The sequence below is a fragment of the Idiotropiscis lumnitzeri genome, chromosome 9 (genome assembly GCF_059441095.1).
Source record: "Idiotropiscis lumnitzeri isolate Australia: NSW breed Sydney's pygmy pipehorse chromosome 9, RoL_Ilum_1.0, whole genome shotgun sequence".
Lineage (NCBI taxonomy): Eukaryota > Metazoa > Chordata > Actinopteri > Syngnathiformes > Syngnathidae > Idiotropiscis > Idiotropiscis lumnitzeri.
The window spans coordinates 3,435,232-3,458,172 of NC_142399.1; the positions used below are offsets into that span (position 1 = coordinate 3,435,232).

General features: G+C 40.7%; 4 protein-coding genes across 5 annotated transcripts; 2 read left to right on the forward strand and 2 right to left on the reverse strand.

Annotated features, from left to right (window-relative positions):
- Window positions 1-381: 381 nt before the first annotated feature.
- Window positions 382-4,994, reverse strand: paox (polyamine oxidase). The gene is made up of 10 exons (XM_088304762.1): window positions 4,755-4,994; window positions 3,328-3,504; window positions 3,115-3,245; window positions 2,867-3,048; window positions 2,108-2,289; window positions 1,868-2,037; window positions 1,676-1,761; window positions 1,242-1,354; window positions 1,000-1,154; window positions 382-920 (listed from the first exon to the last, which is right to left on the reverse strand). Exons 1-10 carry the CDS (start codon window positions 4,912-4,914, stop codon window positions 771-773), a joined length of 1,506 nt encoding a protein of 501 aa, XP_088160888.1. The 5' UTR covers window positions 4,915-4,994; the 3' UTR covers window positions 382-770.
- Window positions 4,995-6,356: 1,362 nt separating this feature from the next.
- rassf4a (Ras association domain family member 4a) lies at window positions 6,357-21,991 on the reverse strand. Of its 2 annotated transcripts, none has more exons than XM_088304763.1 (11): window positions 21,895-21,991; window positions 16,345-16,413; window positions 16,194-16,269; window positions 10,245-10,354; window positions 10,019-10,098; window positions 9,282-9,454; window positions 8,791-8,892; window positions 7,978-8,029; window positions 7,777-7,898; window positions 7,111-7,208; window positions 6,357-6,601 (listed from the first exon to the last, which is right to left on the reverse strand). In XM_088304763.1, exons 2-11 carry the CDS (start codon window positions 16,395-16,397, stop codon window positions 6,532-6,534), a joined length of 936 nt encoding a protein of 311 aa, XP_088160889.1. In that variant the 5' UTR covers window positions 16,398-16,413; window positions 21,895-21,991; the 3' UTR covers window positions 6,357-6,531. The 2 variants fall into 2 exon arrangements, with proteins under 2 accessions (XP_088160889.1, XP_088160890.1); XM_088304764.1 differs by lacking the exon at window positions 21,895-21,991 and adding an exon at window positions 20,244-20,323.
- Window positions 10,796-13,381, forward strand: LOC148329874 (uncharacterized). The gene is made up of 2 exons (XM_088304769.1): window positions 10,796-11,781; window positions 12,816-13,381. Exon 2 carries the CDS (start codon window positions 12,817-12,819, stop codon window positions 13,213-13,215), a length of 399 nt encoding a protein of 132 aa, XP_088160895.1. The 5' UTR covers window positions 10,796-11,781; window position 12,816; the 3' UTR covers window positions 13,216-13,381.
- LOC148329875 (C-X-C motif chemokine 11-like) lies at window positions 18,242-19,915 on the forward strand. Its single transcript, XM_088304770.1, has 4 exons — window positions 18,242-18,388; window positions 18,492-18,609; window positions 18,702-18,785; window positions 19,480-19,915. The coding sequence occupies exons 1-4, from the start codon at window positions 18,322-18,324 to the stop codon at window positions 19,586-19,588; spliced, it is 378 nt and encodes a 125-aa protein (XP_088160896.1). The 5' UTR covers window positions 18,242-18,321; the 3' UTR covers window positions 19,589-19,915.
- Window positions 21,992-22,941: the final 950 nt, after the last annotated feature.

Consider the following 22,941-nt stretch of genomic DNA (forward strand, 5'->3'; position numbering starts at 1 on the left):
CGCTCAGCGTAAGTGCTTACTTATATAGTTATTTTTGACAGATTTGTGAACCAAATTTGAGAGACATAGAAATATGTGAAAAAGTCTTGGATCGGTGATTTAAGACACGAATTTCTTTTGTTTTGTAATACGTATACATTTGTTTGGAAAGCAGGATGACACGATTGTGTCTTCTGAAGTGAAGATCATTTAAAATACCCAAAAGAAAATCCATCCATTTTCTATAGTTCTTGTCCCGAATGGTGTCACGGGTGTCCTGCAGTTTGTTGAAGCTGTCTTTTGATGCTGCTAACAAACCAGTAACCGTTCTTGTCATGATTGGAATAGTGGCAGAATTTCAAACGAAAAGGTTCAACGCCCAAATAAACCCTGACAACAAAAGAGAGCATTGCATTTTTATTGGATTAGAAAGGATTACAGTGCTGTAGTCTGAAATGTCCAATGCGGTGATTGCGGATGAAACCAAGACTTCATTACCATTTCAATAGCTTATAGTAATAATTCTTGCTGTATGTAATTCGTAACAATATTTATTTAATTAATTTGATGAGGGGAGTGGGTTACACAGGTATAAAGTAAATGGTTTACATTTTCCATTGCTTTAAAAAGGTATTATATGTTGTGCTCCAAAACAGCGAAACCAATATTTCCCCAATCAGACAAATATTTAGCTCCTTTTAATATTATGATGCATCTTAAAAAAGATAGATACACCTTTAGCAAGATTAAAATCAAGTTACATTGAATTCACTTCATCTTGCATCATTCTCTTAAAGCTTTGACTTAGTTGGCTGTGCCGGGCGAGCGGAGTAGTGAGCAAGGAGCCTGTCGGCTTCCCTCCAGCCAGTGAGAAGAGCGCCATGGACGGTGGAGAAGTAACAGGGATGAGTCGCCTCTCCAGCAAACAACACCTGCAGCGGCTGGAAAGGACACACCAGTTTGTGATTCGTGAGGTTGGTATGAACATTTTTTTTTTTTAACATTTGAAAATGTCAGTACATGAGAGGGCGATCGCTTAGAGGGCAGAGGCTCCATCAAATTCTCCAAGTCTTGCAATGAGCAGCCCCTTGAAGGGTAACTGTACGATCCGCATGTCCAGGGGTCGTGAAACCACTGAGACCTCAGGACTCTCCGCGGAGTGATTTTGGGATTACCTACGCGCTCACACACAGATAGAATTGATAAAAAAAATAAAAGTCAAGCTTGTGCAGTAAAAGCATAAAATACTGTGACTCATTCACCTGTAAACCTGCGGACGAGTTGTGCAACAGCGTGCAGGACCTCCCGCTCAGACAAAGTCTCCATATAACTTGACTCATGCCCAGCGATCCAGCCGCACAAAACATGGCCGTATCTGAAAGTTTGACGACCTTTTTTTTAAATCCACCAAACAAAACACTCCTTCTTGCAGCTTCTATGTTGTCACTGTCCTCATTCGGGTCATGGGTGAGTTGGAGCCGATCCCAGCCGATCAATCAATCTCAGGGCACATTTAGACCAACGAGCATTCACGCTCAAATCACGCCATTTGTTAGGAAATAAAAAGTTAAAATTATAACTGATTTGGTCCAAAATTTGAATTTCCCCCCCCTAAAAACGCAACATACACGATTTGAAAAACAGAAGCGTCGTAATCCATCGTCAGTCGCGTGGAATCGATTGTTGGATTTCTGACCTTTCGGTGGGTTTTAATACAGTGAAGCCAAACAATTTCTTTATCCAGGATCCCGTAATATCCTGCACTTGGTCCACCATGGCATCCTGAACGACAAATAATAAGATTAAGTCTCAGGTTGTAAAGGTTAATCATCAAAGATGTCGAAGAAAAGCATCGGGTCACAGTACATGATCAGATTCATCGATTCACCTCGTCTTCCCACACCAAGTAGATGACTTCACAGTCCTCATCCCACCAGGGTGAATCAAATTCCACAAATATTTTATTGTTGGTGCCAAAGCCAAATCTCTGGATTGAATGCATTTTGTGCAGAGGAAGCGGAGGACGGAACAGTGACGTCTGGTGCTTCTTTAAGTAGCCTGACCGAAGAGACGCAGAAACGTTACTTCACGAGGAGCAGTCGAATGAAGCGCTGACGTGTGATCGCACCTAAAGGAACGGTGACAATCACATGATCGGCAGCCACCATCTTCCCGTTGTTGCACTCAACGTTCACGTGCGCGTCGCTTTTGTCGGAGTTGTTCCAGTGGATGCAGCGAACGGGGTGGTTGTAGTTCACCACGCCAGCGGGCAACTCTGACATCAGCTTTCTTACGAGACCTTCAAAACCTCTGAAATAAGACACAGAATACAACTCGGGATATGAGATTAATTTTGAAAGGGACGCTTGATCATTTGCACTTATATATTAGGTATGAATGTAAAAATGACATCGGTGCGAAGATGAATCCCCCAAAAAGACTCAAGTGAAAGCCGAAAGTGGACGAGCAAGAATGCGCACACGAACCTCGACTCATTATATTTTGGATATTCTGCTGCACTAAATTTTTGTTACGTCTTTGGAGGCTTGACGTTTCACGCCCGCTGCTAACAGCCGCCTCGGTAGTATTAAAAGTAACAATTAGCTCTCAGTCGCTAAACAGACGAGATTAGCAGAACAACTTCTTACTATCCGGACAAACGGCTCTGTGCCGCTGAGCGCGCTCGCGTCTGCCACCGCTTGCAGCCGTCAGCGTCACGGTGCAAATGGGCGGCGATTTCGGATGACCACGTACCTCAATGACAAGCCTCTAGTGAGGACTGTGTGGTCTGCCTTAAATGAATACTTTAAGTGCCAAAAACAGTTTTATTGAGGTGTTGAATATGCACAGTATGCGTATTTCATGGATACTATGTTGGACTACAAACCCTGGGAAGGTGCAGTCAAGTCCCAGTGTTGTTTTATAGAGGCCATTCGCACCCAAGCCCACGTCATCCATGCTGTGAGTACCAGAAACGCAACACTCCACCTTCAACATGGTGCTGATCATGCACCGCTGCAACGATCCGGCTTTGTCCGCTTTCCACTTCTCTGCCGATCTTTGAAGCACCTACGGCCAAACAAGACGAAAAGGTTACTTTCAATTTGGGATCGGAGGTGGCCATGATGGTCATACTTGTGCACGTATGAATTGGCCCACGCTGGGCCAGGGTTCTCCTCCGCTCTCCTGAAATTCTGCACTCTCATCCAGAAGCTCTTTGAACATCTCCAGAGCGGGGTACAAATCCTCAAAGCTCACTTTGCGACCTTTTGACGAGGAGGAACACCACATGTGTTCGTCACATCTTATTTGGGTGAAAACGAGGAGAGCGGTTTTCTCAAGAGTGACCTGAGCTGGTGAAGACATTTGGGATCCACGGAGGATGTCCTCCGATATCCATTGCCTGGTTCTCCGGGGTGAGGGCGTCTTGACTAAGCAGGCCGTATTGCCGAGCCAAACAAAATACCGGGTTCTCCTCAGATGGCCCGTGGATCCAGTTGGCACCCATCTCCACTATGTTATCACCTGCACACAAAGGCACAAGGGGTGCCGTGATGTGAACTCCAACTTCCTCCAACAATCCAAAAATATAGCTTAGGTCCTCCGAAGACTATAAATTGTTCATTTTAGCCGTTAAATTTGAGAAAAATGTATTTTAAATATTTACAACTACGTATACTTAGGAAGACTATTTTTACACGTTTTCTTTCATTTCTATACATACCATCATACTAAACAGCCAGCCCTTGAGGACGGAGTTTGGACAACCCTGCGCTAATGTTTTTGAACCAAAAAAAATGTCAAAGAGGAGTGACCAATCAGTACAATTATAGTCCTTGCAAATTAGTACAGCAATCAGAGTTTGCAGGTCAAATGGGGAAATGCAATCTCAATTCTGTTTTGCGTCGGTAATGGAGTTTGCGGGGGTGTTTACTTTCACCAGCCGTATTCAATGTGTTATCTCATCAACTCAGAGGCTGTAAAACAGGATTAATGAGTGGTTGTGTACGCGGATGATTTATCTCATCAACTCAAAGGCTGTAAAACAGGATTAATGAGTGGTAACACCCTTGTAAATCATTTAATGTATGCTGAAGATCTGCTTATTGGTATATCTCCTATCAATGCTGGATTTCAACAGCTGTTGCTATCTGGGTATGGTGTTCAATTCGATGGAAGGTGCAATGCCAAAAAGTGTGTTGTTATCATCTGCAGAGCTAAACGGGACAAAGGGTTTGCATTTCCATCATTCTACTCATCGGGGCAAATTGTTTCTCTTGCCTGCAAAACTAAGTATCTGGGACATGTCATCACTGATCAAATGTCTGACGAAGATGATGATGATGATGATGATATGTCCAGACAGTGAGAATGTATATGCACAAACTAACTTGGAATCTTATGTATACATTTATATGCCGTTTGATTGCTTCTCAGAACTGGATCATTGTGCTGCTGTCAAATTCTGGCTTTACTATTGTAAGATTCAAGTCACTTATGTGGAAACACTGGCACAGTTGCCTTTTTAATTATTAATTTATTTGGCTGTTTGTGAATAAACTCGCAACTCAATCAAAATGTAAATATTAATGGCCCACGTGTTATTCATTCAACTTGTAGTTGACCGCGATGGACTCGGTTCGTGGTGTACAAAGTTACGTCGCCCTCGTCGGAACTCTGTCGTAAAACGAGGAGACATTGTAAATCGGCTCTCATTTGCAGTAACGTAAAATACACTCAAGTTCGAGATAAAGTGGGTTCATTGTTGTACTCACCAAATTTGACCGTTTTAATTCTCCCCCCGCTTCTTCCGGTCGCTTCGAGTATCCGCACATGATTAAACCCTGCTTTAATGAGTCTGTGTGCCGCGACTATCCCCGATATCCCGCATCCGATGATGACTATTCTAGCGTTGGCACCCGTCGACATCGTCATCGTCGTGGACTGGACAACACACTGGCACTGACGCCAAAAACATCGTCAATTTCTATGGCCGTCGGTTTGCTTCCAAGTGGAAGTGAAGTGACTTCTGGTGGTGAATTTCAAAATAAAGTTCGTCTCTTAGACTTCAGGGATTGCTGCACATTTTCTTCGCATTCTTTTGACCGTTAAAACATAAACAACATTTAGTTTTATTAACATAAAATGTTTTTACTTTTATATAATTAAAAAAATACATTTTTCAAAAATCACCCACTTAATTAGTACACCAGCACATCTAATTAAAATCAATACAAAAGCAGTAGAAAAAAAAGATGTGCATTTAGAAGTTTTTTTTTAATTTGGTATTGTTATTATTATTGTGTTTATTATTATTATTGTATAGTTATATTGTATTATTTATATTATATAATTTGCAAATCAACGACCAGATTTTGATTAATTTAAAATATTTTCAATGCATCAGAACGATGTAAATTTTTCTTTGAACCTCTAAAGCTATTTGGACCAGAAGAGGATGTAAAGTCTGTGACTTATACTAAGGAAGTAACCTTGAGCTTTGTCTTGTTTTTTGGGCTGTATTATTCACCCAATCTTCCTGAATTTGTTCAGTAGATTGTACATCCTAGTAATATGTACTCTGTATATTGTACTTCTCAATTTAAAAAAAAAGGTGAAGTAAATGTTTTGGCCAGCAGGTGGCATGATAGGAAAAGCGTACAATACGTAGTCTCTGGCCAGTAGATGTCCTCCATATCCTGCAAATTCTGGATGCGACCGAAACCGATCCACGTTTGGTTTATCCACTTGTTTTTTTTTTTTAATCCTTCTCAGGTGGCTGCCATTTTGCCTTGTGCTGCCACTTGCTGTCAACTAAAAATAACAACAGTGCCCAAGGTCTCAGCTTGTCAAAGTCACATGACCAAACCGAGAAAACAGGTGAGCCGTGACGCTCGTCACCTGAGCCTTCAGGCGCTGTGATGTCATTTTCAGTCTACACTTGTTTGTCCAAATGGATCCTGTGTATATAATCCCACTGGAGTTGCCAGGGGCAGGGATGTGGTTAAAGATATAGCGCATTAGTAATTGCATTCATAAACAAATCATAATAATAATAATGGACTGATTGTAGTTTAAGGTTGGCCCTGCAAAATAACAACAGTCAACACGTCTTACTGTTCGCCCAAGTGTGGGAAACAAGGAACGGCCCTTCTCTCTCAGGATAGTCCCATTGTGTAACACACGCACGCACACGCCCACGCCCACACACACACACACACCACAAACACACGCTACAAACAGCACGTGGGCAGCAGTTGGCAGAAAGGGTCACTCCAAAATACAATGCTACACTCATCAGTTACTGTGGCAGAACAGGAAATGATAAGTCTCTTTTTTTTCAATGACCTGTTTGTTTTGAAGAGAAATGAAACAACTTTAAGGCCACGCAGTTGATTTATTACATAAAAGTCATAGAAAACGGTCCAATTACATTACATACAAAAATGCATGTTGGCAGTAAGAATGTGTCTTGTGAATATATAAATAGGATTATCCACACGCGCGCGCGCGCACACACACACACACACACGCGTACACACGCGTACACACTTATACTGGGTCACAGGAGTGAGTTTTGCCCTCCAGCTGATGGACAATCATTGACCTCAATGTGATGTACCTGTATAGGGAAAAGAAAACACATCATCAGCATTATATATAAATTAAAAATAAACAAAAAGATTTAAATGATACTCCTACTACAAATAATAACTCATAAGATTTAATTAGCGCCTTTCAGGACACCCAAGGACACTTTGCAGATATTTGCAAATAAATATTAGCTGTAGTAAAAGTAAGTTTCGTATGGCTACACCTCTATTCATAGAGGTGTGGGTCCGAGAGCGAACCAGAGTTTCGGTTCGGACGCCGGGTTTTTGGATCATTCTTGGTTTCCCCGTATGGGTACTCTGCCACCGCACGACGACAACGTGATGAATTAGCTGTAGTAGGTAAATGTGACTCCTCATGTGAATGCAGCCGTCGAACGAACACAGCCCCCATTGAGAGGCAGGTTTGTTTTGATTTAAAAAATGTGCAGGAGATACGGACGTTGGCTTCACATAACGCAATTGGACATGTCGAGTGAAGACGACTTAATTTCACGTACATTCAAGATTGGTCACATACTTTTTCATCAGTTTGTTTATTTCCCGTTCCTCTTCCTCTTTTAGCTTCTCCACAAAACTGTCCAAAACTGGAATCTCAAACTTGATGTACTGGGCAACCTGGTAAAGGCAACAACAAAAATGAAATGATCAAGATTGATTAAAATGTTGACTTTTATCTTGTTTTTTTTAAACGCTGAGAAAGATTCAGAAAAAATGAACAACCATTCACACGCACTCACAATCAAACTAATTTAAAACCAGCAAAATACATTTTAATGCTTGTAAGTGGGTCTTGCCGCCTTCAGTAAGTGAGAAGCAAGAATTGTGCTGCATGTACACAGGATGTGACTTGGGACTTGGAGTGATGCCGGTGAGAGAAAGAGGATTTCTTTTTCACACAGCTGAAAGCGGCTTTAAGTGTGCGCTCACGTAGAATGTGACGCGTGTCACACACACGTTGAACTAACTGCAGTCTGTTTTATTTATTTGTCATTTCTATATTTCATAACCTGACTCTTACGTTTTGTTTTCATCCAACATCAACTTGTGCAGTCACAACATGGTGGCCTATTGTCAGATGAGTCCCGACGCTTTTCCTGACCGTGCTAAATTTAACCCAACATAATGAGTCCATTGTGTGTCTGTGTTCATTTTAAAGAGGCCACCTGATGAAAATGAAACTCACATCGTAGGTGACTTCCTCTCCCAGATCGGCCTCCATGATGAAGATCTTGGAAATCATCTCACAAGGTCCGTGAAGCACACGGGTCACCAGCGGGTATTCACTATCCCTCAATTGGGTCCGCTCTAAATCCAACAACAACAAAAACGATGAAGTCGCTGTTCTGTTTACATGGAATATTTCCTTCTGAAAATGAGAACCTACCACCAGACTCGTGGACCATATACAGAACAAATTCCTCTGACTTATTTTCCACCTTAAGAGATAAAAATATTGACAAACATGATCAATCTTTATTTCACATTCACCATAAGAAAATATGTGCCAAATATAGTACAACAACAGCGCTAGAATTGTTTCAATGTGATAGTGTAACAGTAGTTGTATTGAGCCCAATGAACAATCATTTGTGTGTGGCGATAACATTTTTTATATTAATTAATCGCAAAAAAAAATCCATAATTAATTGCGATTAATCGCATTTTTTTTCAATGACTATTTTTTGCTTGTAACAGATATTTACTTGAGTAAAACTGATGTAAAATCACCAAATATGAAATGTTTTTTATAACAAAGACTGTTCTAATAGCGTTCTTTGATCTTGGAAACAATTCTCAAAACTTATACAGTACATTTAGTTGGAAGCGCCAACACTCCAGCAGTGTTGGTTTGCAAGGCCAAGTGGTAAATTGGGCACGGTCGGTGTTTTGTTCTGAGATGATGTGCTAAAGATGTACAGCTAATATGCTACAATATTAGCAAAGTATGCAAATTATTTTTGAAGTCAATCAAACTGAGTTAACTAAGTTAAAATATTGAATCCCGTTAATTAAAAAAAAAAAAAAAAAGAAAAAAAAAATATATATATAGATATATATTTTATATATTTTTTTATTAACGGGAAGAATCTGCAATTGGCAGGCAACTAGTCGAGGGTTATTCTCCTCGTAAGTGTGGTGGCTGAAAAGCCATTATTATTAAAACAATGGATCTCATTATCGTGCACGTTTGCCTTACCCGAAACTTTTGTAGAAGCATGTTAAGGACCTGTGCTGTCGTCATGGTGCTGTTTACGCGCACGTTGGTGACCGAACCAAAGGCCGGAGTGAACACCGATGTCTGTGAGGAGGGCGACACAAACAAAAATCCAGTACAGAACATACGGAAAACCTATGCGAATGTTCGGGACTTTTCAAGCTCAGTTCTTGTCAATTCCCACATGGCGGCTTTGAACATTTAGTACGGGAAGTCCAAACCGGGAGGGAAGTCAGCGGTTGCGCAGCTGCATGATGTTGGACAACAAACATACACACACAAAGAGGAATTGATGAAGTGCTCCTAATAGGGCTCATTAGTGAAATCCGCACATGGCCAAGCTATTGTCAAACATGAACCGTGCAAGTACAGGAACATCCTTCCAGGAAAGACCTTCCCTTCTGCACCTGTGTGTGGACATGTTACCGCACGTGTGTGTGTGTGTGTGTGTGTGTGTGTTTGTGTCTTTGTACCTTGTGGTTGTAGAAGTGTCCGTTGATGGAGAATCTGTGTGTGCGTAAACGCTGCAGGTCTCTGGCAGTGTTTGTCCTTGACCGCCTCTGGACGTGCATGAAGGAAGCGTCGCTTCTGGTCCTCAGCAGCTGTGGAGACTCCTCTTCCTCCTGCACCCCCTCCACACCTACCGCTAAGTAAACAAAAGAAAGTACTGGTACTTTTCATGTTCTGTTGTCCGGGTACGCAGACATATTCCCAAATCATTCCGAATGACTTGATTTTTCATGATTTTGAGGCCTCGTTTGAATCAGAATTTGCCAGGCTGGTAAACAACACTCTGTGGTGTTGATTTTCACTTTACGGGATCCATAATCCATTGAATTCTAAACCCTAATCAAAAATACCACACGGTTATTCAAGCCAGTAATCTGGATTGCAATGTTCCGGAACTCTGTTGTGGATCAAATTGAATCCCGAACCGTAACCAATGAAATGTTTTCATGATATAAATCATATGCAATAAGAGGTGCAAATTGCGCATACTGGAGCAGGGCCAGATCAGAGCTGTTAGTTAGTTTCTGTCTAGCTACACGTGATCTGAATTGATCAGCTTTCTCCTGATCAGATTACCTCCGCACGTGAGTTGCCGAGTTATGCTGAGTGAAGCGGGGCTGCATTCTGGTCCTCAACGTGTAATCTGTAATCGTCAAGTGTGTGTGTGCGCGTCGGATTAAAGCGCACGTGCCTTTCTCACCTGCTGGTCCATTTTCACTGCTCAGTGAATTATTGTTCGATTCGGTTGATCGTGGCTTTGGAATTGTCGACGTGTTGTTCCTGAAGTAACAAACAAAAATATTTCAAAATACTGGAAAAAAAAACTCAATGTATGCACAATGAGGTGAAGTGTTAGTTGGACTCAAGTGCCGATGAATGCGCACGTGTGCTTTTGTAAATTCAGCACCGGGAGGGCGAACGAGTACCGGTTGGGACGCAGTCTTTCGTTGTCGTCATACATTTGCAGTCTGATTGGTCGGTGCAGACCCCAGTGGATGTTCAGCAAACCTTCCAGGATGAGCCCCCACCCCTCCTCCTATACACACACACACGCACACACACACACACACACACTTAGTTTAGACAGGAAATCCTGCCACAAAGGCTCAATGTCAGGTGTACGTGCAAGAACAGGCACTCCAGGAGGGAAGCTTCTCATTTAGGAGAATTGGCATCGCGAGCGCCCCCGCCCTTTAAATACAGAGCAGGGGTGAAGTTATGTCTGGAAAGCACATGGGACCACAGAGTCCAGACTGCTTTGGGTCACGTACTGTGGGTGCAGGGGCGAAACGTTTTATTTGACCAAAGAAAAAAAAAATGTTGCTTATTTATGTTAGCACAGAAACAAGCAAATTGGTTTAACGCAGAAGGCAAAATATTATCATTTTAATTTAACAATTTAAATTGATAAAAGTAAAAAAATTAATAAAATAGTGTGAGGTGGGTGAGGAGGTTTGGGGGGGCACTTTGAATATGAGTCAAACGGAAAATAGAGAGAAAATTGTCAAGTGTCTTATTGGCCATTTTGTAGACTATGATGTAAATGTAGGGAATAACTGAAACAAACGGAAAACCAATACTCAAAATAAATAAATAAACACTTTTACCAACTCGTTATCGGCACCAAAAGTCACTTGCTGCACTTACGGGACCATTTCCAGTCACTTTTCTTAAATTTGTTTTCAGTTGGTCAATCGTTTAACTTTTTTTTTTTTACTTTTAGAAAATGATATTTTACTTTATCATTTAAAAGTGTTGGAAAAAAAGTCTTTCACAGGAGCACTACCTTTTTTTATTTTGCGTCATTATTTTCCATTCTGTACTTTGGCAACAATATTATATTTTGACTAGTTTTCAACAAGGGAATAAAACCTCCGTTACACGGAATATATTCACTGGAAAAAAAAAACAAATTCATCGTATTTATGAGCAGCAGAATTTCTGAATGTTTTTATTTATTTTTCACTTATGCAATGCCATAATTTGGCGTTTACGAGCTGTTACAGTGCACGACTAATCGGGAGCGTACGTCCCTGTCATGAGTAACTTGCACCACAAAGTCGATGTGCAGAGAGTTGTTTTTAAATGTCAAAGTGAAGCAGCTGAGAATGTTTGATTTTATTTTCTCAATTTGTCACGGCCAGAGGGAAGGCCGAATCGCTCCCATGGCTTCATTGTTTCTGCAATATAAACATTGAATGAGCAAGCCTGCAAACACACGCTTCAAGGTTTCCGCAACAGGCAGGAACACACCCTCTGTACACTTTCTCGCTTTCACGCACACGCGCACGCACGCATGCAGTAAGGTCAGAAGAGTTATATTAAGCAGTCACGCCTAATCAGCCCGTCGCAGGCTGCCTCTATAAAGCCGAGATCCAAACTCCACGAGTCAGACGTTTGACTGAGACCAGCTCACGACATCACTCTGCTTTCTTCATCACAACTACAAGTGCGTCGACAAAGGTGAGCAAGCTTCTTCTTTTTGTCACTTCATACAAGACACTCAGACGTGAATGTAAGGCGATATGTACGACACATATAATACCAAATTTGAAATCCAGCTCAGTAGAACACATTCCGTTACGTGACATGAACTGTACAGAGAATGTTTTTAGTCAAATGTTGACACTAACCACTGTTGAATAAAACGGAATACGACGAAAATAAAAATAGCAGACCCGTTGGAAGACATTTACTGTTTGAAAATAAATATTTAGTCGAATGCTTCTGAAAGTTTTTTTGGAGTCAGTTTATCCACGAATATACTTCATGTGCTTCGGCACCCAGGTAGTCTTGTTTTATTTATTTATTTTTTTTATTTCAGCTTTTAGGCGTTTTTGGCACTATGTGAAATTGTAAACAAAAAAAAAAAAAGTATACAAAAAAGATTAACTATTTAAATATATTTGACACAACAAAATAAAGTGTTTTTCAATAATTATATATCAATAAAAAAATCACAATAAATAAAATAATATAGCTATGAACAACAAATTAAATACCTTATTTTCCGGGCTATAAGCGCGTGTATATAAGCCACAGCAACTCTTTTCTGGCAAAAAAAAAAGGGAAAAAAAGATATACAACCCTTTCCAGGCTATAAGCTGCAGTTTTCTATGTTGAAAAAAAAATAGTTATTTCCTGCATGTGCAAAACGATTTTGTACTGTGAATGCACATAAAGGTACATAAAAGAGTGCCTTTTAACACGGCAACAACTTTGCTAATTGAAACTGAACAGACACAAGAGAAAAAAAAAAATCAAGATTTATTTAGCATATTTTCTGAACTATAGAACGCCCCCTAGTGGTGAAAGAAAAATCCACAGAAAAGTTGTATTAACGGCGTGGTTCAAAATCTAGAAAAAAGTAGCATCTTATAGTCCGGAAAATAAGGTATGTCATTTTGTCCTAATTTGATTCTGTTTGTAATATTATAAGAGCAACTCAAAAGAGGCAAACTTACCATATGCTGATGATTTTGTTTTTGCTTTTTCAGCATGAAACACAGACGCCTGCTGCAGTCCCTTCCCCTCTTGCCCACCATCATGGAGACGCTGGAGGACTCGCCTCTCCATCCCGCCGCCTGCCCGTGCAGCCAGACCTCCCAATCCTTGGATGACTACATGAGCAGCATCCAGGCTCTCGCTGGTAGCGAGGAGTCCCCGAGCCCGGGCCCCTTCAGGCTCCAGAGACCCCCCAAGCTGAGGCAGCTGTCCAAGGCTCAGATGAAACACTCTGCATCGGCCTCGCTTCCTCGCGGCTCCCCGCGCACCCACAGGACTTGTCGACCTTCTTTCGCCGGTGCGAGCGGCTCAGAGGATTGTTCTCACAGGAGACAACAAGACTGTCGAGGTAAAGACCCCGTGGACTGGCTCTTTGCTCAGATGAGGACTTGAATGTGCACTTTGGTCGGCACTTTCATAGACGCGAGGTCGCAAGAACTTTGAGATTTGGGAAGGATGGATGCACGAGGAGTGGATGACTATTTATTTGCATGCAATGTGAAGGGACTCTTTTCTTGTTTACAGTCGTATTCATGTTTCTATTAAAATGTTGAAATGATATTTTGTATGCCGATGTTTTACTTTTACAAAACTAAGAATTGGATCCATTTGATACAAACAGCTGGAAAATGTTCAAAAGATTATACAGTAGTAAACATTTATTATCAAATATAATTTTTAAACTTAAAAAACAAATCATGATTTAAAAAATCTATTGGGCTAGCCCCTAATTCTCAGTCGACCTTAATGATTACAAGCGGTATATAAAATAGATGATTGTGAATATTTCTATTATTCTATGCAAGAACAAAACAAGGACAAAAAAACGTGTAGCACAACACCGCCGTCTAGTGGTAGAAAGTGGTGCAACAACATTGGCCTTTTAAATGAAAATAACCTAATAAAGCCACTAGAGGGAGCTCCGCTTACACTAATTGATGGAAATGCAGCGCACTCATTAGGAGTCTACATTGAATATTGTTTTTTATTTTTATTTTAAGTTACTTTAATCTCGGCCTACACAATTTATTCAGAACTCAAACAGGAAATGTATGCCTACATATAGAATAGCGGCTCTTTCTGTTTCTGTGTTCTAATTCCCAGCTAATTTATATTACACCTTATGAAAATTGATTTGTTACAGCTCCAGTTTATCAATAACACAATGCAACTTTGGTACCTAAAATATAAACCTTTTCATTTCAAGAATTCTAATCCCTGATTAGTTTCCCTTTTCAAATGACAGTGGACATTGGGCCACAATTTTAGGACATATTATTTCATTATTTTTCTTTGAGGCAGCACGGTGGACGACCTCACAGTTCTGAGGTTCCGATTTGAGTTTGCATGTTTTCCTGAAGCATGCGTGTGTTTCATCACGGTACTCCGACTTCCTCGCAAATTTCAGTCATTTGAGTGTACTTGATTTGTAGAATAGTTGCACAAAAATTTACATATATTCTATTATTATTGAGGAGGAATAAATTAAGTAAGTCAGTTTACCAAATCGTTATCATGTGCAACCAATAATTAAGCACCTTTTTTTTCAACGCATTCACAAATTTGAAAATATTTGTTGTAGTACAAATTATTACCAAAACATATAATTAATCAATTCCAACAAATTGGCAAATTGATTTCCAGAAAGGTTTAGCTGCTGTCGTTTTATCATCATCAGGAGTCGTCATCCTTTGTCCTCCCCCTCCTCTTCCTCTTCCTCTTCCTCCTCATCATCCCCATTCAGGCAACAGTTCCACACTTAGCCTGCCAACATGTCCGGGCATATTCTCCCCTCCAAAAACCGTCAGTGTTCATTTTCCCAAACCTACAAGTCATCGCACCTGACTCGTTCGACCGCGACGTGACTCACACATCACCTGACTTACTGCACACACCCTGTCAGCGTGATCACAATGTCATCTCCCAAAAGCAACAACAAGACGACTTGGACTATTCTGCACCATATTGACCTATTTTCGCAAAATAACCTGTTTGCCTTCATCTGCGTCCACTGGATAAAAAGTTCATTGCAGTTGTTACAAGTCACATTCCCAAGTCATGATTCTTGTCTTTTGTTACTACTGTGTGTTCTGATTTCTTTGGGACTTTTATTTCAGCCATTCCACGTGCCGAGTTCGCCTAATTAGAAAAGAAAGTCTTTTCATTTGAGTGCCACACTGCTTCCCTATGCTTGGTTCCACTTTTTGCCATCCTTATCAAAATGATTTATATGTATGAGGAAGTCACCTCACTATTGAATCAAAAAAATAAATAAATAAAAATTCTCACTAACCGTGCCTGACATACGTGCATGAGGGTTTGTACTTCCCACTCAGTGATGGTGTGAATATGAGTTTGAATGTTTGTCTTTCTCAATACTCAATAGTTCCTCATTTATCTCAGCGGGTTATGTACCAGAGCACGACAGATGAAATCCACAAAATGGCAAGCATATATGTCAAGCTTTATGCATATATCAAAATATATGCATGGGAGGTGCACTTGGGGGGGACGTATATGTGGATGTGGACTCCAAAAACTAGCTTTCACTTATTTCTCCCCAGAAACAGTCCATGCGGAAAAATAATCAGCGCAAAATCATGCACTTTAGCAAATAATCCGCAAGTACAACTCAGAGCAAATCTCATTTCGTTTTAATTCACAATCCAGCCTTTTCTCAAAATTTGTTTCCCGATCATTTTGACTGAATTCTGAATTGTACAACTTGTGCAAATCCGCTTGAGCTACCTTCACTGTTATACCAGTAAAACGTGCAGAATGTTCAGCATGCACCCTATGGAACGTTACGCCACAATCGCATTCCTTATGGAGACCATAGTCACCATCAGATGGAATTTGAGGTACTTTCCCAGAATGAGACAAAGTCCCGAGTCTGACTGGTGGGGGACAAATATGAGGGAGACATCATGACCATGGTTGACTGCCCACACACACACACACACACACACACACACTATGCAGTGGGCCACTCAGCAACCTGCTGGTGCACACAAGGGGAAACCCCTGGCCATAAACACCACGGAACAATTATCAAACAAATAACGACACTCCCGCAAACATTTTCACACACACAACAGCAAAAGGTTAAGTTGGCGAGTGGTTTCTTTGGGTGTATGACTGCATATTTGAGAGGCCCACTCTTTCATTCCATATTAACTGGAGGGAAATGGGGATTTTTGTCGACTGGCGCTCAAGGGGCCCAGACTGGACACTTGTGCACAGCCTGTTTTTAACACCCTTTGTTGTCTGCTTTCATTTTTTGGTACGAGTGCACGCCCCGCACCGTTGCGTTTTCTCATACGTGTGTTTCCCAAACTTCTTTTGTGCTTCCTGTAATCGGTGATTCTTACCTCACGAGCCCTCAGCTGAAAGTTCTTGCCTTGGTGGTAGCAGTTGTAGGTGCGAAGCAGCAACAAGACGTCAGACCTGATAAGTGAACAAGAGTTTGCATTTACGCAAGTTGAGTGCAGTCACAATCGCGAGCAAGTCGAAGGGACTTACTTGGGTATTCGTTTGTCGGCACTGAGCTTCACGCAAGTTTGATGCCCGTCCATTCTGATGAGAGTCCAGCTGGGAGCAAAAAGAACACAATAGCATGAGCATGTTTTGATTTTTTGTCACATGCTCACTTGCCACATTAGGTAAACCCGAAATGAGTTGTATCAAGTTTTGTTTTAAGAATGATACAGCCAGAGAACGATTAAATCCAAATTCATTTCGAGAAGTCATTAAAAATAAAAAATAAAAATACGCGGTTAACCGAAGTTCTGTGCAATTCATTTTAACACGTAGGCCATAATGTTACATGACAGAAGATAACAAATAAAATACCAAATGGCATAATAATAATAATAATTGAACAATACAAAACAATACAACTTTATTTATACACTACGTACAATTTGCATTATTATTTCCAGTAGCTACGTACGGCCGAAAACTTCCAAACAGCTCTCAATAGAATACATTCTACAACATTGCATTTTAACGCCCCAAAATAAATGTTCCTGAAAAACTCATATTATTGCCATCAAATTAATTTCCACATTTCTATAGGGTGAATGTAGAGGTCCTCAGTTTTTTTCTTTGGCGGCGATAACAAATGTGCAAATGTGCCATGCTATGCTGCAAAAACACGGCAGTAACTTCATAATTTCAGTACATTTTTCTTTGTAAAACACTTGAAAGCCGTAAATACAATCTGAGTATTAGCATGTTCTTTAACTGAGCGTGCATATTACGACACACAAATTCTTTCGCAAGTTCTTCGTCATTGGCGACTTTGAAATTTTTTATATTTCAGTAATGAGGACCCCTGCAGTTGCTCTCAATGGACCTGTGCCAAATTTTTGAAACGGCACACGTCTAATAAACTTATTAGTTTCCCTATAAAATGCCATTCACTGCAGAAATGCTCATGTTCAATCTTTTTATTTTCCCTTTGGGAAAAATCTGAATGCTTGCCTAACAGAGTAAAAGCAGCATTTCTTCTTTAAAAAAAAATGCTTTGATATAGCTAGCCGCTAGTTTTCGTAGATTGTTAGACAGACAGACAGACAGAGTAGTGCTCGTTGCTGTGACTACTGTCGAGCGAAAACAGAAGAGGGACACTTTGGATAAATCACATGGTGGAGTTGACACCGAGCCAGCAGACAACAGACGGCAAAACTGAAAACATGACCTTGTGTCATTACCAGGTGATTCCTGTGCAAACTTCTCCTTACTTTCTCTTCAAAAAAGAATCATCATTGACGTTTCATTGCAGTTACTGGAAATAGAAAGTGATCATACTTCTGATTATGCATTAGACGCAGATTGGGATTTAGAAGCTGCACAAATCAATCACAAAGATTTCGATTGGGTTTAGGTCTGGGCTATGGATGGTTAAAAAAAAAAAAAAAAATTCTATCCTTGATTTCGTTCGATGCTTAACGTCACCGTCATGCTGAACGGCGGAATTTCTCTTCAGCGTCATCTTTCTGGTGGACTTGTGGAAAGCAAAAAGAAAAACAACCACAAAACATGACTCTTTGCCGTGTTCTTCTGGTGATACACAGTGTGGGGGTTTTTTTGCATTCAAACATGCTTTGCATGTTTTTTTTTTTTTTTTCTAAAAACACCAGCTTTAATTACACTCTAGCACTAGATTCCTAACAGGTCACATTACAGACTACAATCTTGTCTCACATGGTGTGGGGAAAAGTAAATTGGGCTTTCTATATCCTGTGTGAAAGTGTTCAGAATGTGGGGAAAAGTAAATTGGGCTTTCTATATCCTGTGTGAAAGTGTTCAGAATGTTCCAGAATATCACAAATAAAGCATCGTAATGGCGTCCAGGTTGTTTGCAGCATCCATAGAAAGGAAAGCGCTTTAGGGAATTTCCGGGTGTGGAAAGCCCAGCTCTCGAGTGTGCGGGGGGGGAGGAGCCAGAGGCTATAAAAGCGCGGCGTGTGGTTCAGATCTTTGTCATCGTCCAACATGAAGCTCAACCTTCCGTCGGCGTGGAAGATCATCTTGGTGGCGGCTTGCTGCGTGTTGAACACAGGTGAGGACATCGCCCCCTGCTCATGTTGTTTGTTGACTGTCTTGTGCTAATCTCACCACACCGAGTGACCCCCACTTAATCCCGTTCATTTGTGTTTGCTCAGACCAAACGTTTGTTCCGGGAAGATGTTTGTGTCCCGAGACGCAAGCTGGCGTGCGAGGCAAACTGCAGGAGCTCAGCGTCTACTCCAAGAACCCAAACTGTGATAAAGTCACTGTTATGTGAGTTGCACTTGTTGCTGCACACGCGCACGCGCACGTGCACGTGCACGCAACCTTTCAAGTGACCTAACACGCACTTGCATGTTTTACAGAGTGACGCTGAAGAGCAACAATGAGCCTGTGTGTCTGAGTCCTGATGCTCCAATGGGAAAGCAGCTCATTCGATGCTGGAATAGGTAAGATGGAGTCCAAAGGTTTGTTGAGTTGCTGGATTGCAAATGTACACATTTATACGTGAAGATTTTTTTCTTCTATTTATTGTTCGGCTGCCGAATCGACCGCTTTATATAGTTGTCGTCGTAAGCACGTCTACTGTTCTTGGATATTTGGAGATAGGTGGGCTGCATTATTTCGCTTTTGATTAAGTTCCCAGCATCTTCGGAGTGATGCAAATTTGCAGTTCCTCCAAATTGTCTGATAAAATCATAAATCTAAATAATTTCTGAAGAGAATTTTTTAAATTAATAATTCCAATTTTTTTTTTTAACACACTTGAATCATTTTCCGCTCAAACCAGGTATTCCCAAACTGTGGGGGGTGCACAAGTCTGATACGCACATATATTGTATTTCATGTCGGCAAAACGTCCTTTGTGATGCTTTTGTGCGCCTCTGCTCACCCAACCCCCACGTAATCCTTCAATTTAGGTTAAAAATGGACGTTGACCTCTCTACATAATAGCACGATGCATCACTCATAGTGCATCAGGTCATAGGTCACACTCATTGAATGATTTTTTTTACAATTTGTTTTTTGGGGCATTTGTCCAAGTTGCCAAAACCGCCAATGCACTACATGCATACTGTGATCGATAACTTTTAAGACCAAAAAAAAAAGGCGACTAAAATCTTTCTTTGTGTTGTTTTCTAGAGCAAAGACTCTGGGTCGCAACGTGAAGTTGTGTCTGAGGAGGAGGAAGAGACGAGGTCAGCGGCAGCGTTCTCGCCACCGTGGGAGAGCCGCAGATAAACGCCAGTAGTGGAACGGGCATCCAACTACTGTAAAAGAACGGAATGTGTGTACATTGGACTTTGCAACAAACTGCTATCAGGGCCTTCAAAAAACAGCAGAACACTGCGTCGTTTTCCATAGAGCGGCGGAACAGCTCAGATTTTTTTGTCTGCTTGAAATGAGATTGTCTTTTATACATGCCTAGCAATAAGAGACTATTTATGTTCAATTAAAAAGCCCTGGAGGCGAAATGTTAATTAACTTCTATAGCTTCAACCAGTCGATATTGTTTACGTGCAAGTGTGCTATTTATTTTTTTAGATGTCGTTTTTGTAAATAAACAACTTTAAAAGTGTGCCAGTGTGTCATTTCTGATCAAAGTGAGGATGACATGGGAGCTTTTCTTCCCCAGCAGGATGTGAGAGGTCACATGACCCTGACTTTGGTTAATAAACCACAGGATGTGAGTCACTCGGGAGGGGAACACTTCTCGACCCAAACATCAAAAAAGCGGCAGAGATTCCATTGACAGAAAGTTCTCCGTGACATGTCATATTGTTATATGACATTGCATTATGTTTTGTTTTTTACTTTCATGCATTGCAACACATTCACGTGATGAAAAGTGAGTTGTTGATGGTGTCTATTTAACCTCCCACTCACATTCTTGTGTAAGCACTCACTTGATCACTTTGCGCTGCCATTGAAGAATCAATGCTCGTGTTATAACCTGCCTGGTTTTCCATCAAACCGATCTTTGTGATATGTCGATTGCGAAATGACTGCAGACAGAGGTTGGTGGTAAATGAAAAGCGAAAGCACATTGCTTAACAAAGTCCTTTCATCATAAATGGCTCAATATTTTAGGGGACTTTTCATATTTGAATAGTGACATCAGTCAGTCTATGATAGGTTAGATTAAAAAAATGTTGTCCTATAAAAACTCCCATAACAAAACCCCATCATGAAAAAAAATGTAGGACATTTTCAGGAAAAAAGAAAAGGATTAACTCACAAGTGTGTGTCGCTTATTCTTTGTTTTGTGTGTGTGTCTTTTTTTGCAATAGCACCACAGATGGCTGCCAGTGATGGCAACATGAAAAAAATTGACAAGCATAGAATCAGAAATGTTCCATTAAAAATAAGTGATAGTGTATGAGGTTTAGACCAATTTGGGGAAAGGGGATGTTGTGATTAGTCGGCCTTTCTAGTACTCTTCCTTTTTTTTTTTATTTGTATATAAAAAATAAAACTGAATTAAAAAACGAGCAAAAAATGACAAAATTGAAAACAAAAAACTGCAACTACGCCAATATTTGTGGTTCAACAATCATGAATATTGCAGAATTTTTTTTTTTGGGGGGGGGGGCGTATCTAATTCTTTGTTGTGGTGAGTCCATGGGAATACAATTTGAACGCATTCCATACCAAATCCAGACCAAAATAAATAGATAAGTGACATGTGCCATGTTCCACAGCGCAAGCGCGTTCAGAAATTTCCTAGCGATTGATGGTACAATGCTGCCACCTAGTGTTTAATGACAAAAGTATGAAAAGTGCCTCAAACGAGCACTTGATCTCCACGCCACATGGATCACGTGGATTAACATCTCACTTGTAATGTCATTTGTGACACCAGAAACTGGGTCAATGTTACACTGAATTGCTGCTGTATGATAGGGCTTTTGAAAATTCATTTTGTATTACAAGCGTATATTTAAATAACTTTTTTTACTCGCCATTAGCTTCACATGTGAATTTTATCCATCCTAAATGCATTTTTATTATTGTTTAGTGTATTTCATTCAGCGTTACAATTCTTGTCCAAAACCTCCAAAAATACAAAATTTGCATAATCTAAATACGTAATGCATGATTCTAAATGTATCCACAATTGAGTGGTCAGACTCTATCCCTCGTGCATAATTACACATTTAAATGCATTCCCAGTCAGTTATGAATAATTTAGGTGACATTCACAATAGCAGGAAAAAAGCTTGAATTGGGAAAAGGTGCATGGATTGTTTTATCGTCCCTTTCTTTATGCTCCATGTGGACAAAGAAGCATCGCGAGAGCTGCATCCAATTATCACACCTCTACCGGCAACAGAACCCGAACATCATCACCATCCTTCCACTCATTCACTTCCAAGCGTAAAAATACGCACAAATAGACTGCCGACGTACTTGAAGAATTGTGAGTAGAAAAATCAACATGCTACGTACAATGTCACAAACTTGAGGCCATCTCTTAAATTAAATTGGTCAACTCGAAGATTAATTTAAGATCATATGCTATAGGTTAATTTGTTGTAAACTCTAAAAGCTTCTTACCATAGCACTCGAAGTCTCCGTGTTCTTTCGCCGCTTATCTTTTGAGCAGTCTTCTTTCCCCCTCTGGGCTCTTTGGTCTCTGAAAGCCGCACAAACAAACTGACACCAAGATGGGCCAATAGGAGTCCGCAGTGATTATATATGACCAATCGGCGTTGGTCATGGGCGGGGCTTAGTGTATTAGCTTTGCATTCGGCTCTCCAACGTAATCAAGGCCCTGCAGATTATTCAACCACATTTGTTGTTTTTCTGGGAATGAACTTGAGTTTATAGATTAATGTTCACTGGCTGGTTAGTGTGGACGTTTTATGTGCCTAAAAAGTAGTCGAATTGCATTTATTTGGTGATCTTCTTTAGAAAAAAAATCCCTGACAATAATTTTTGAATACTGTATCTTTTCATTTTCTTCATTTTTTTTTGTAGTAAAATTTCCCTTGAGACAGCACACTGGTAGAACGCCTATCCTGTTTTGCTCTCATTCCACTGAATCAAGGAAAGAATCCACCGCGGCCGTGTCTGAGATTTATTCCTCCCATCCTGTTTTGGATTCTGGGTCTTCCAGCTGAGCCATTGTCGCAGGAAAACAAAAACTAGGCCTATAGGAAGTCTCTCCCGCGCCCTGCCTGATGGGGATTTATGATTTAAAGGAAGTGACATATTCCTTGTTGAGTCAATTCCCTCAGAAAAGAACACACATGGAAATGGAACGACAATTTATTCGGCATCAGTCAGCTGCTAATTAAGATCATTATAAGAGGCGGAGCATGGGCGATTTTGTGACCTCAGTGAACTGTGAACAAAGACTCGCTGTTTTCTCCTTCAGAACATCTCTAATCACATGACATGAGCCCAACCAGCGCACCCCCCCCACACACACACACACGAGTGTACATCTAAAAGTTTAACCTACAGGCTATTTACTTGAATTGTGTCATTGCTCATGGAGTCTCCCGATTATCTTTCATTTGCCCACTTAAGATAGACAACAAAAGACCGGAGCGTATACGTGCACACAAGTATGAGTGTTTTAGCAGACAGTATTGATTT

Bases quoted from the DNA above. Each gene is read 5' to 3' on its own strand.
- paox (XM_088304762.1), bottom strand. From the start codon at position 4,914: ATGACGATGTCGACGGGTGCCAACGCTAGAATAGTCATCATCGGATGC. The intron at 2,290-2,866 runs GTTTGTAGTCCA...GTCTTATTTCAG, and splicing joins CTTGACTGCACCTTCCCAGG to AGGTTTTGAAGGTCTCGTAA. The intron at 1,155-1,241 runs GTGAATGAGTCA...GTGAGCGCGTAG, and splicing joins ACTCGTCCGCAGGTTTACAG to GTAATCCCAAAATCACTCCG.
- rassf4a (XM_088304763.1), bottom strand. From the start codon at position 16,397: ATGGACGGGCATCAAACTTGCGTGAAGCTCAGTGCCGACAAACGAATA. The intron at 10,099-10,244 runs GTACTCGTTCGC...TTGTTACTTCAG, and splicing joins GAAAGACTGCGTCCCAACCG to GAACAACACGTCGACAATTC. The intron at 9,455-10,018 runs GTGAGAAAGGCA...TTGTTTACTTAG, and splicing joins CAGTGAAAATGGACCAGCAG to CGGTAGGTGTGGAGGGGGTG.
- LOC148329875 (XM_088304770.1), top strand. From the start codon at position 18,322: ATGAAGCTCAACCTTCCGTCGGCGTGGAAGATCATCTTGGTGGCGGCT. The intron at 18,389-18,491 runs GTGAGGACATCG...GTGTTTGCTCAG, and splicing joins TTGCTGCGTGTTGAACACAG to ACCAAACGTTTGTTCCGGGA. The intron at 18,786-19,479 runs GTAAGATGGAGT...GTTGTTTTCTAG, and splicing joins CTCATTCGATGCTGGAATAG to AGCAAAGACTCTGGGTCGCA.
- LOC148329874 (XM_088304769.1), top strand. From the start codon at position 12,817: ATGAAACACAGACGCCTGCTGCAGTCCCTTCCCCTCTTGCCCACCATC.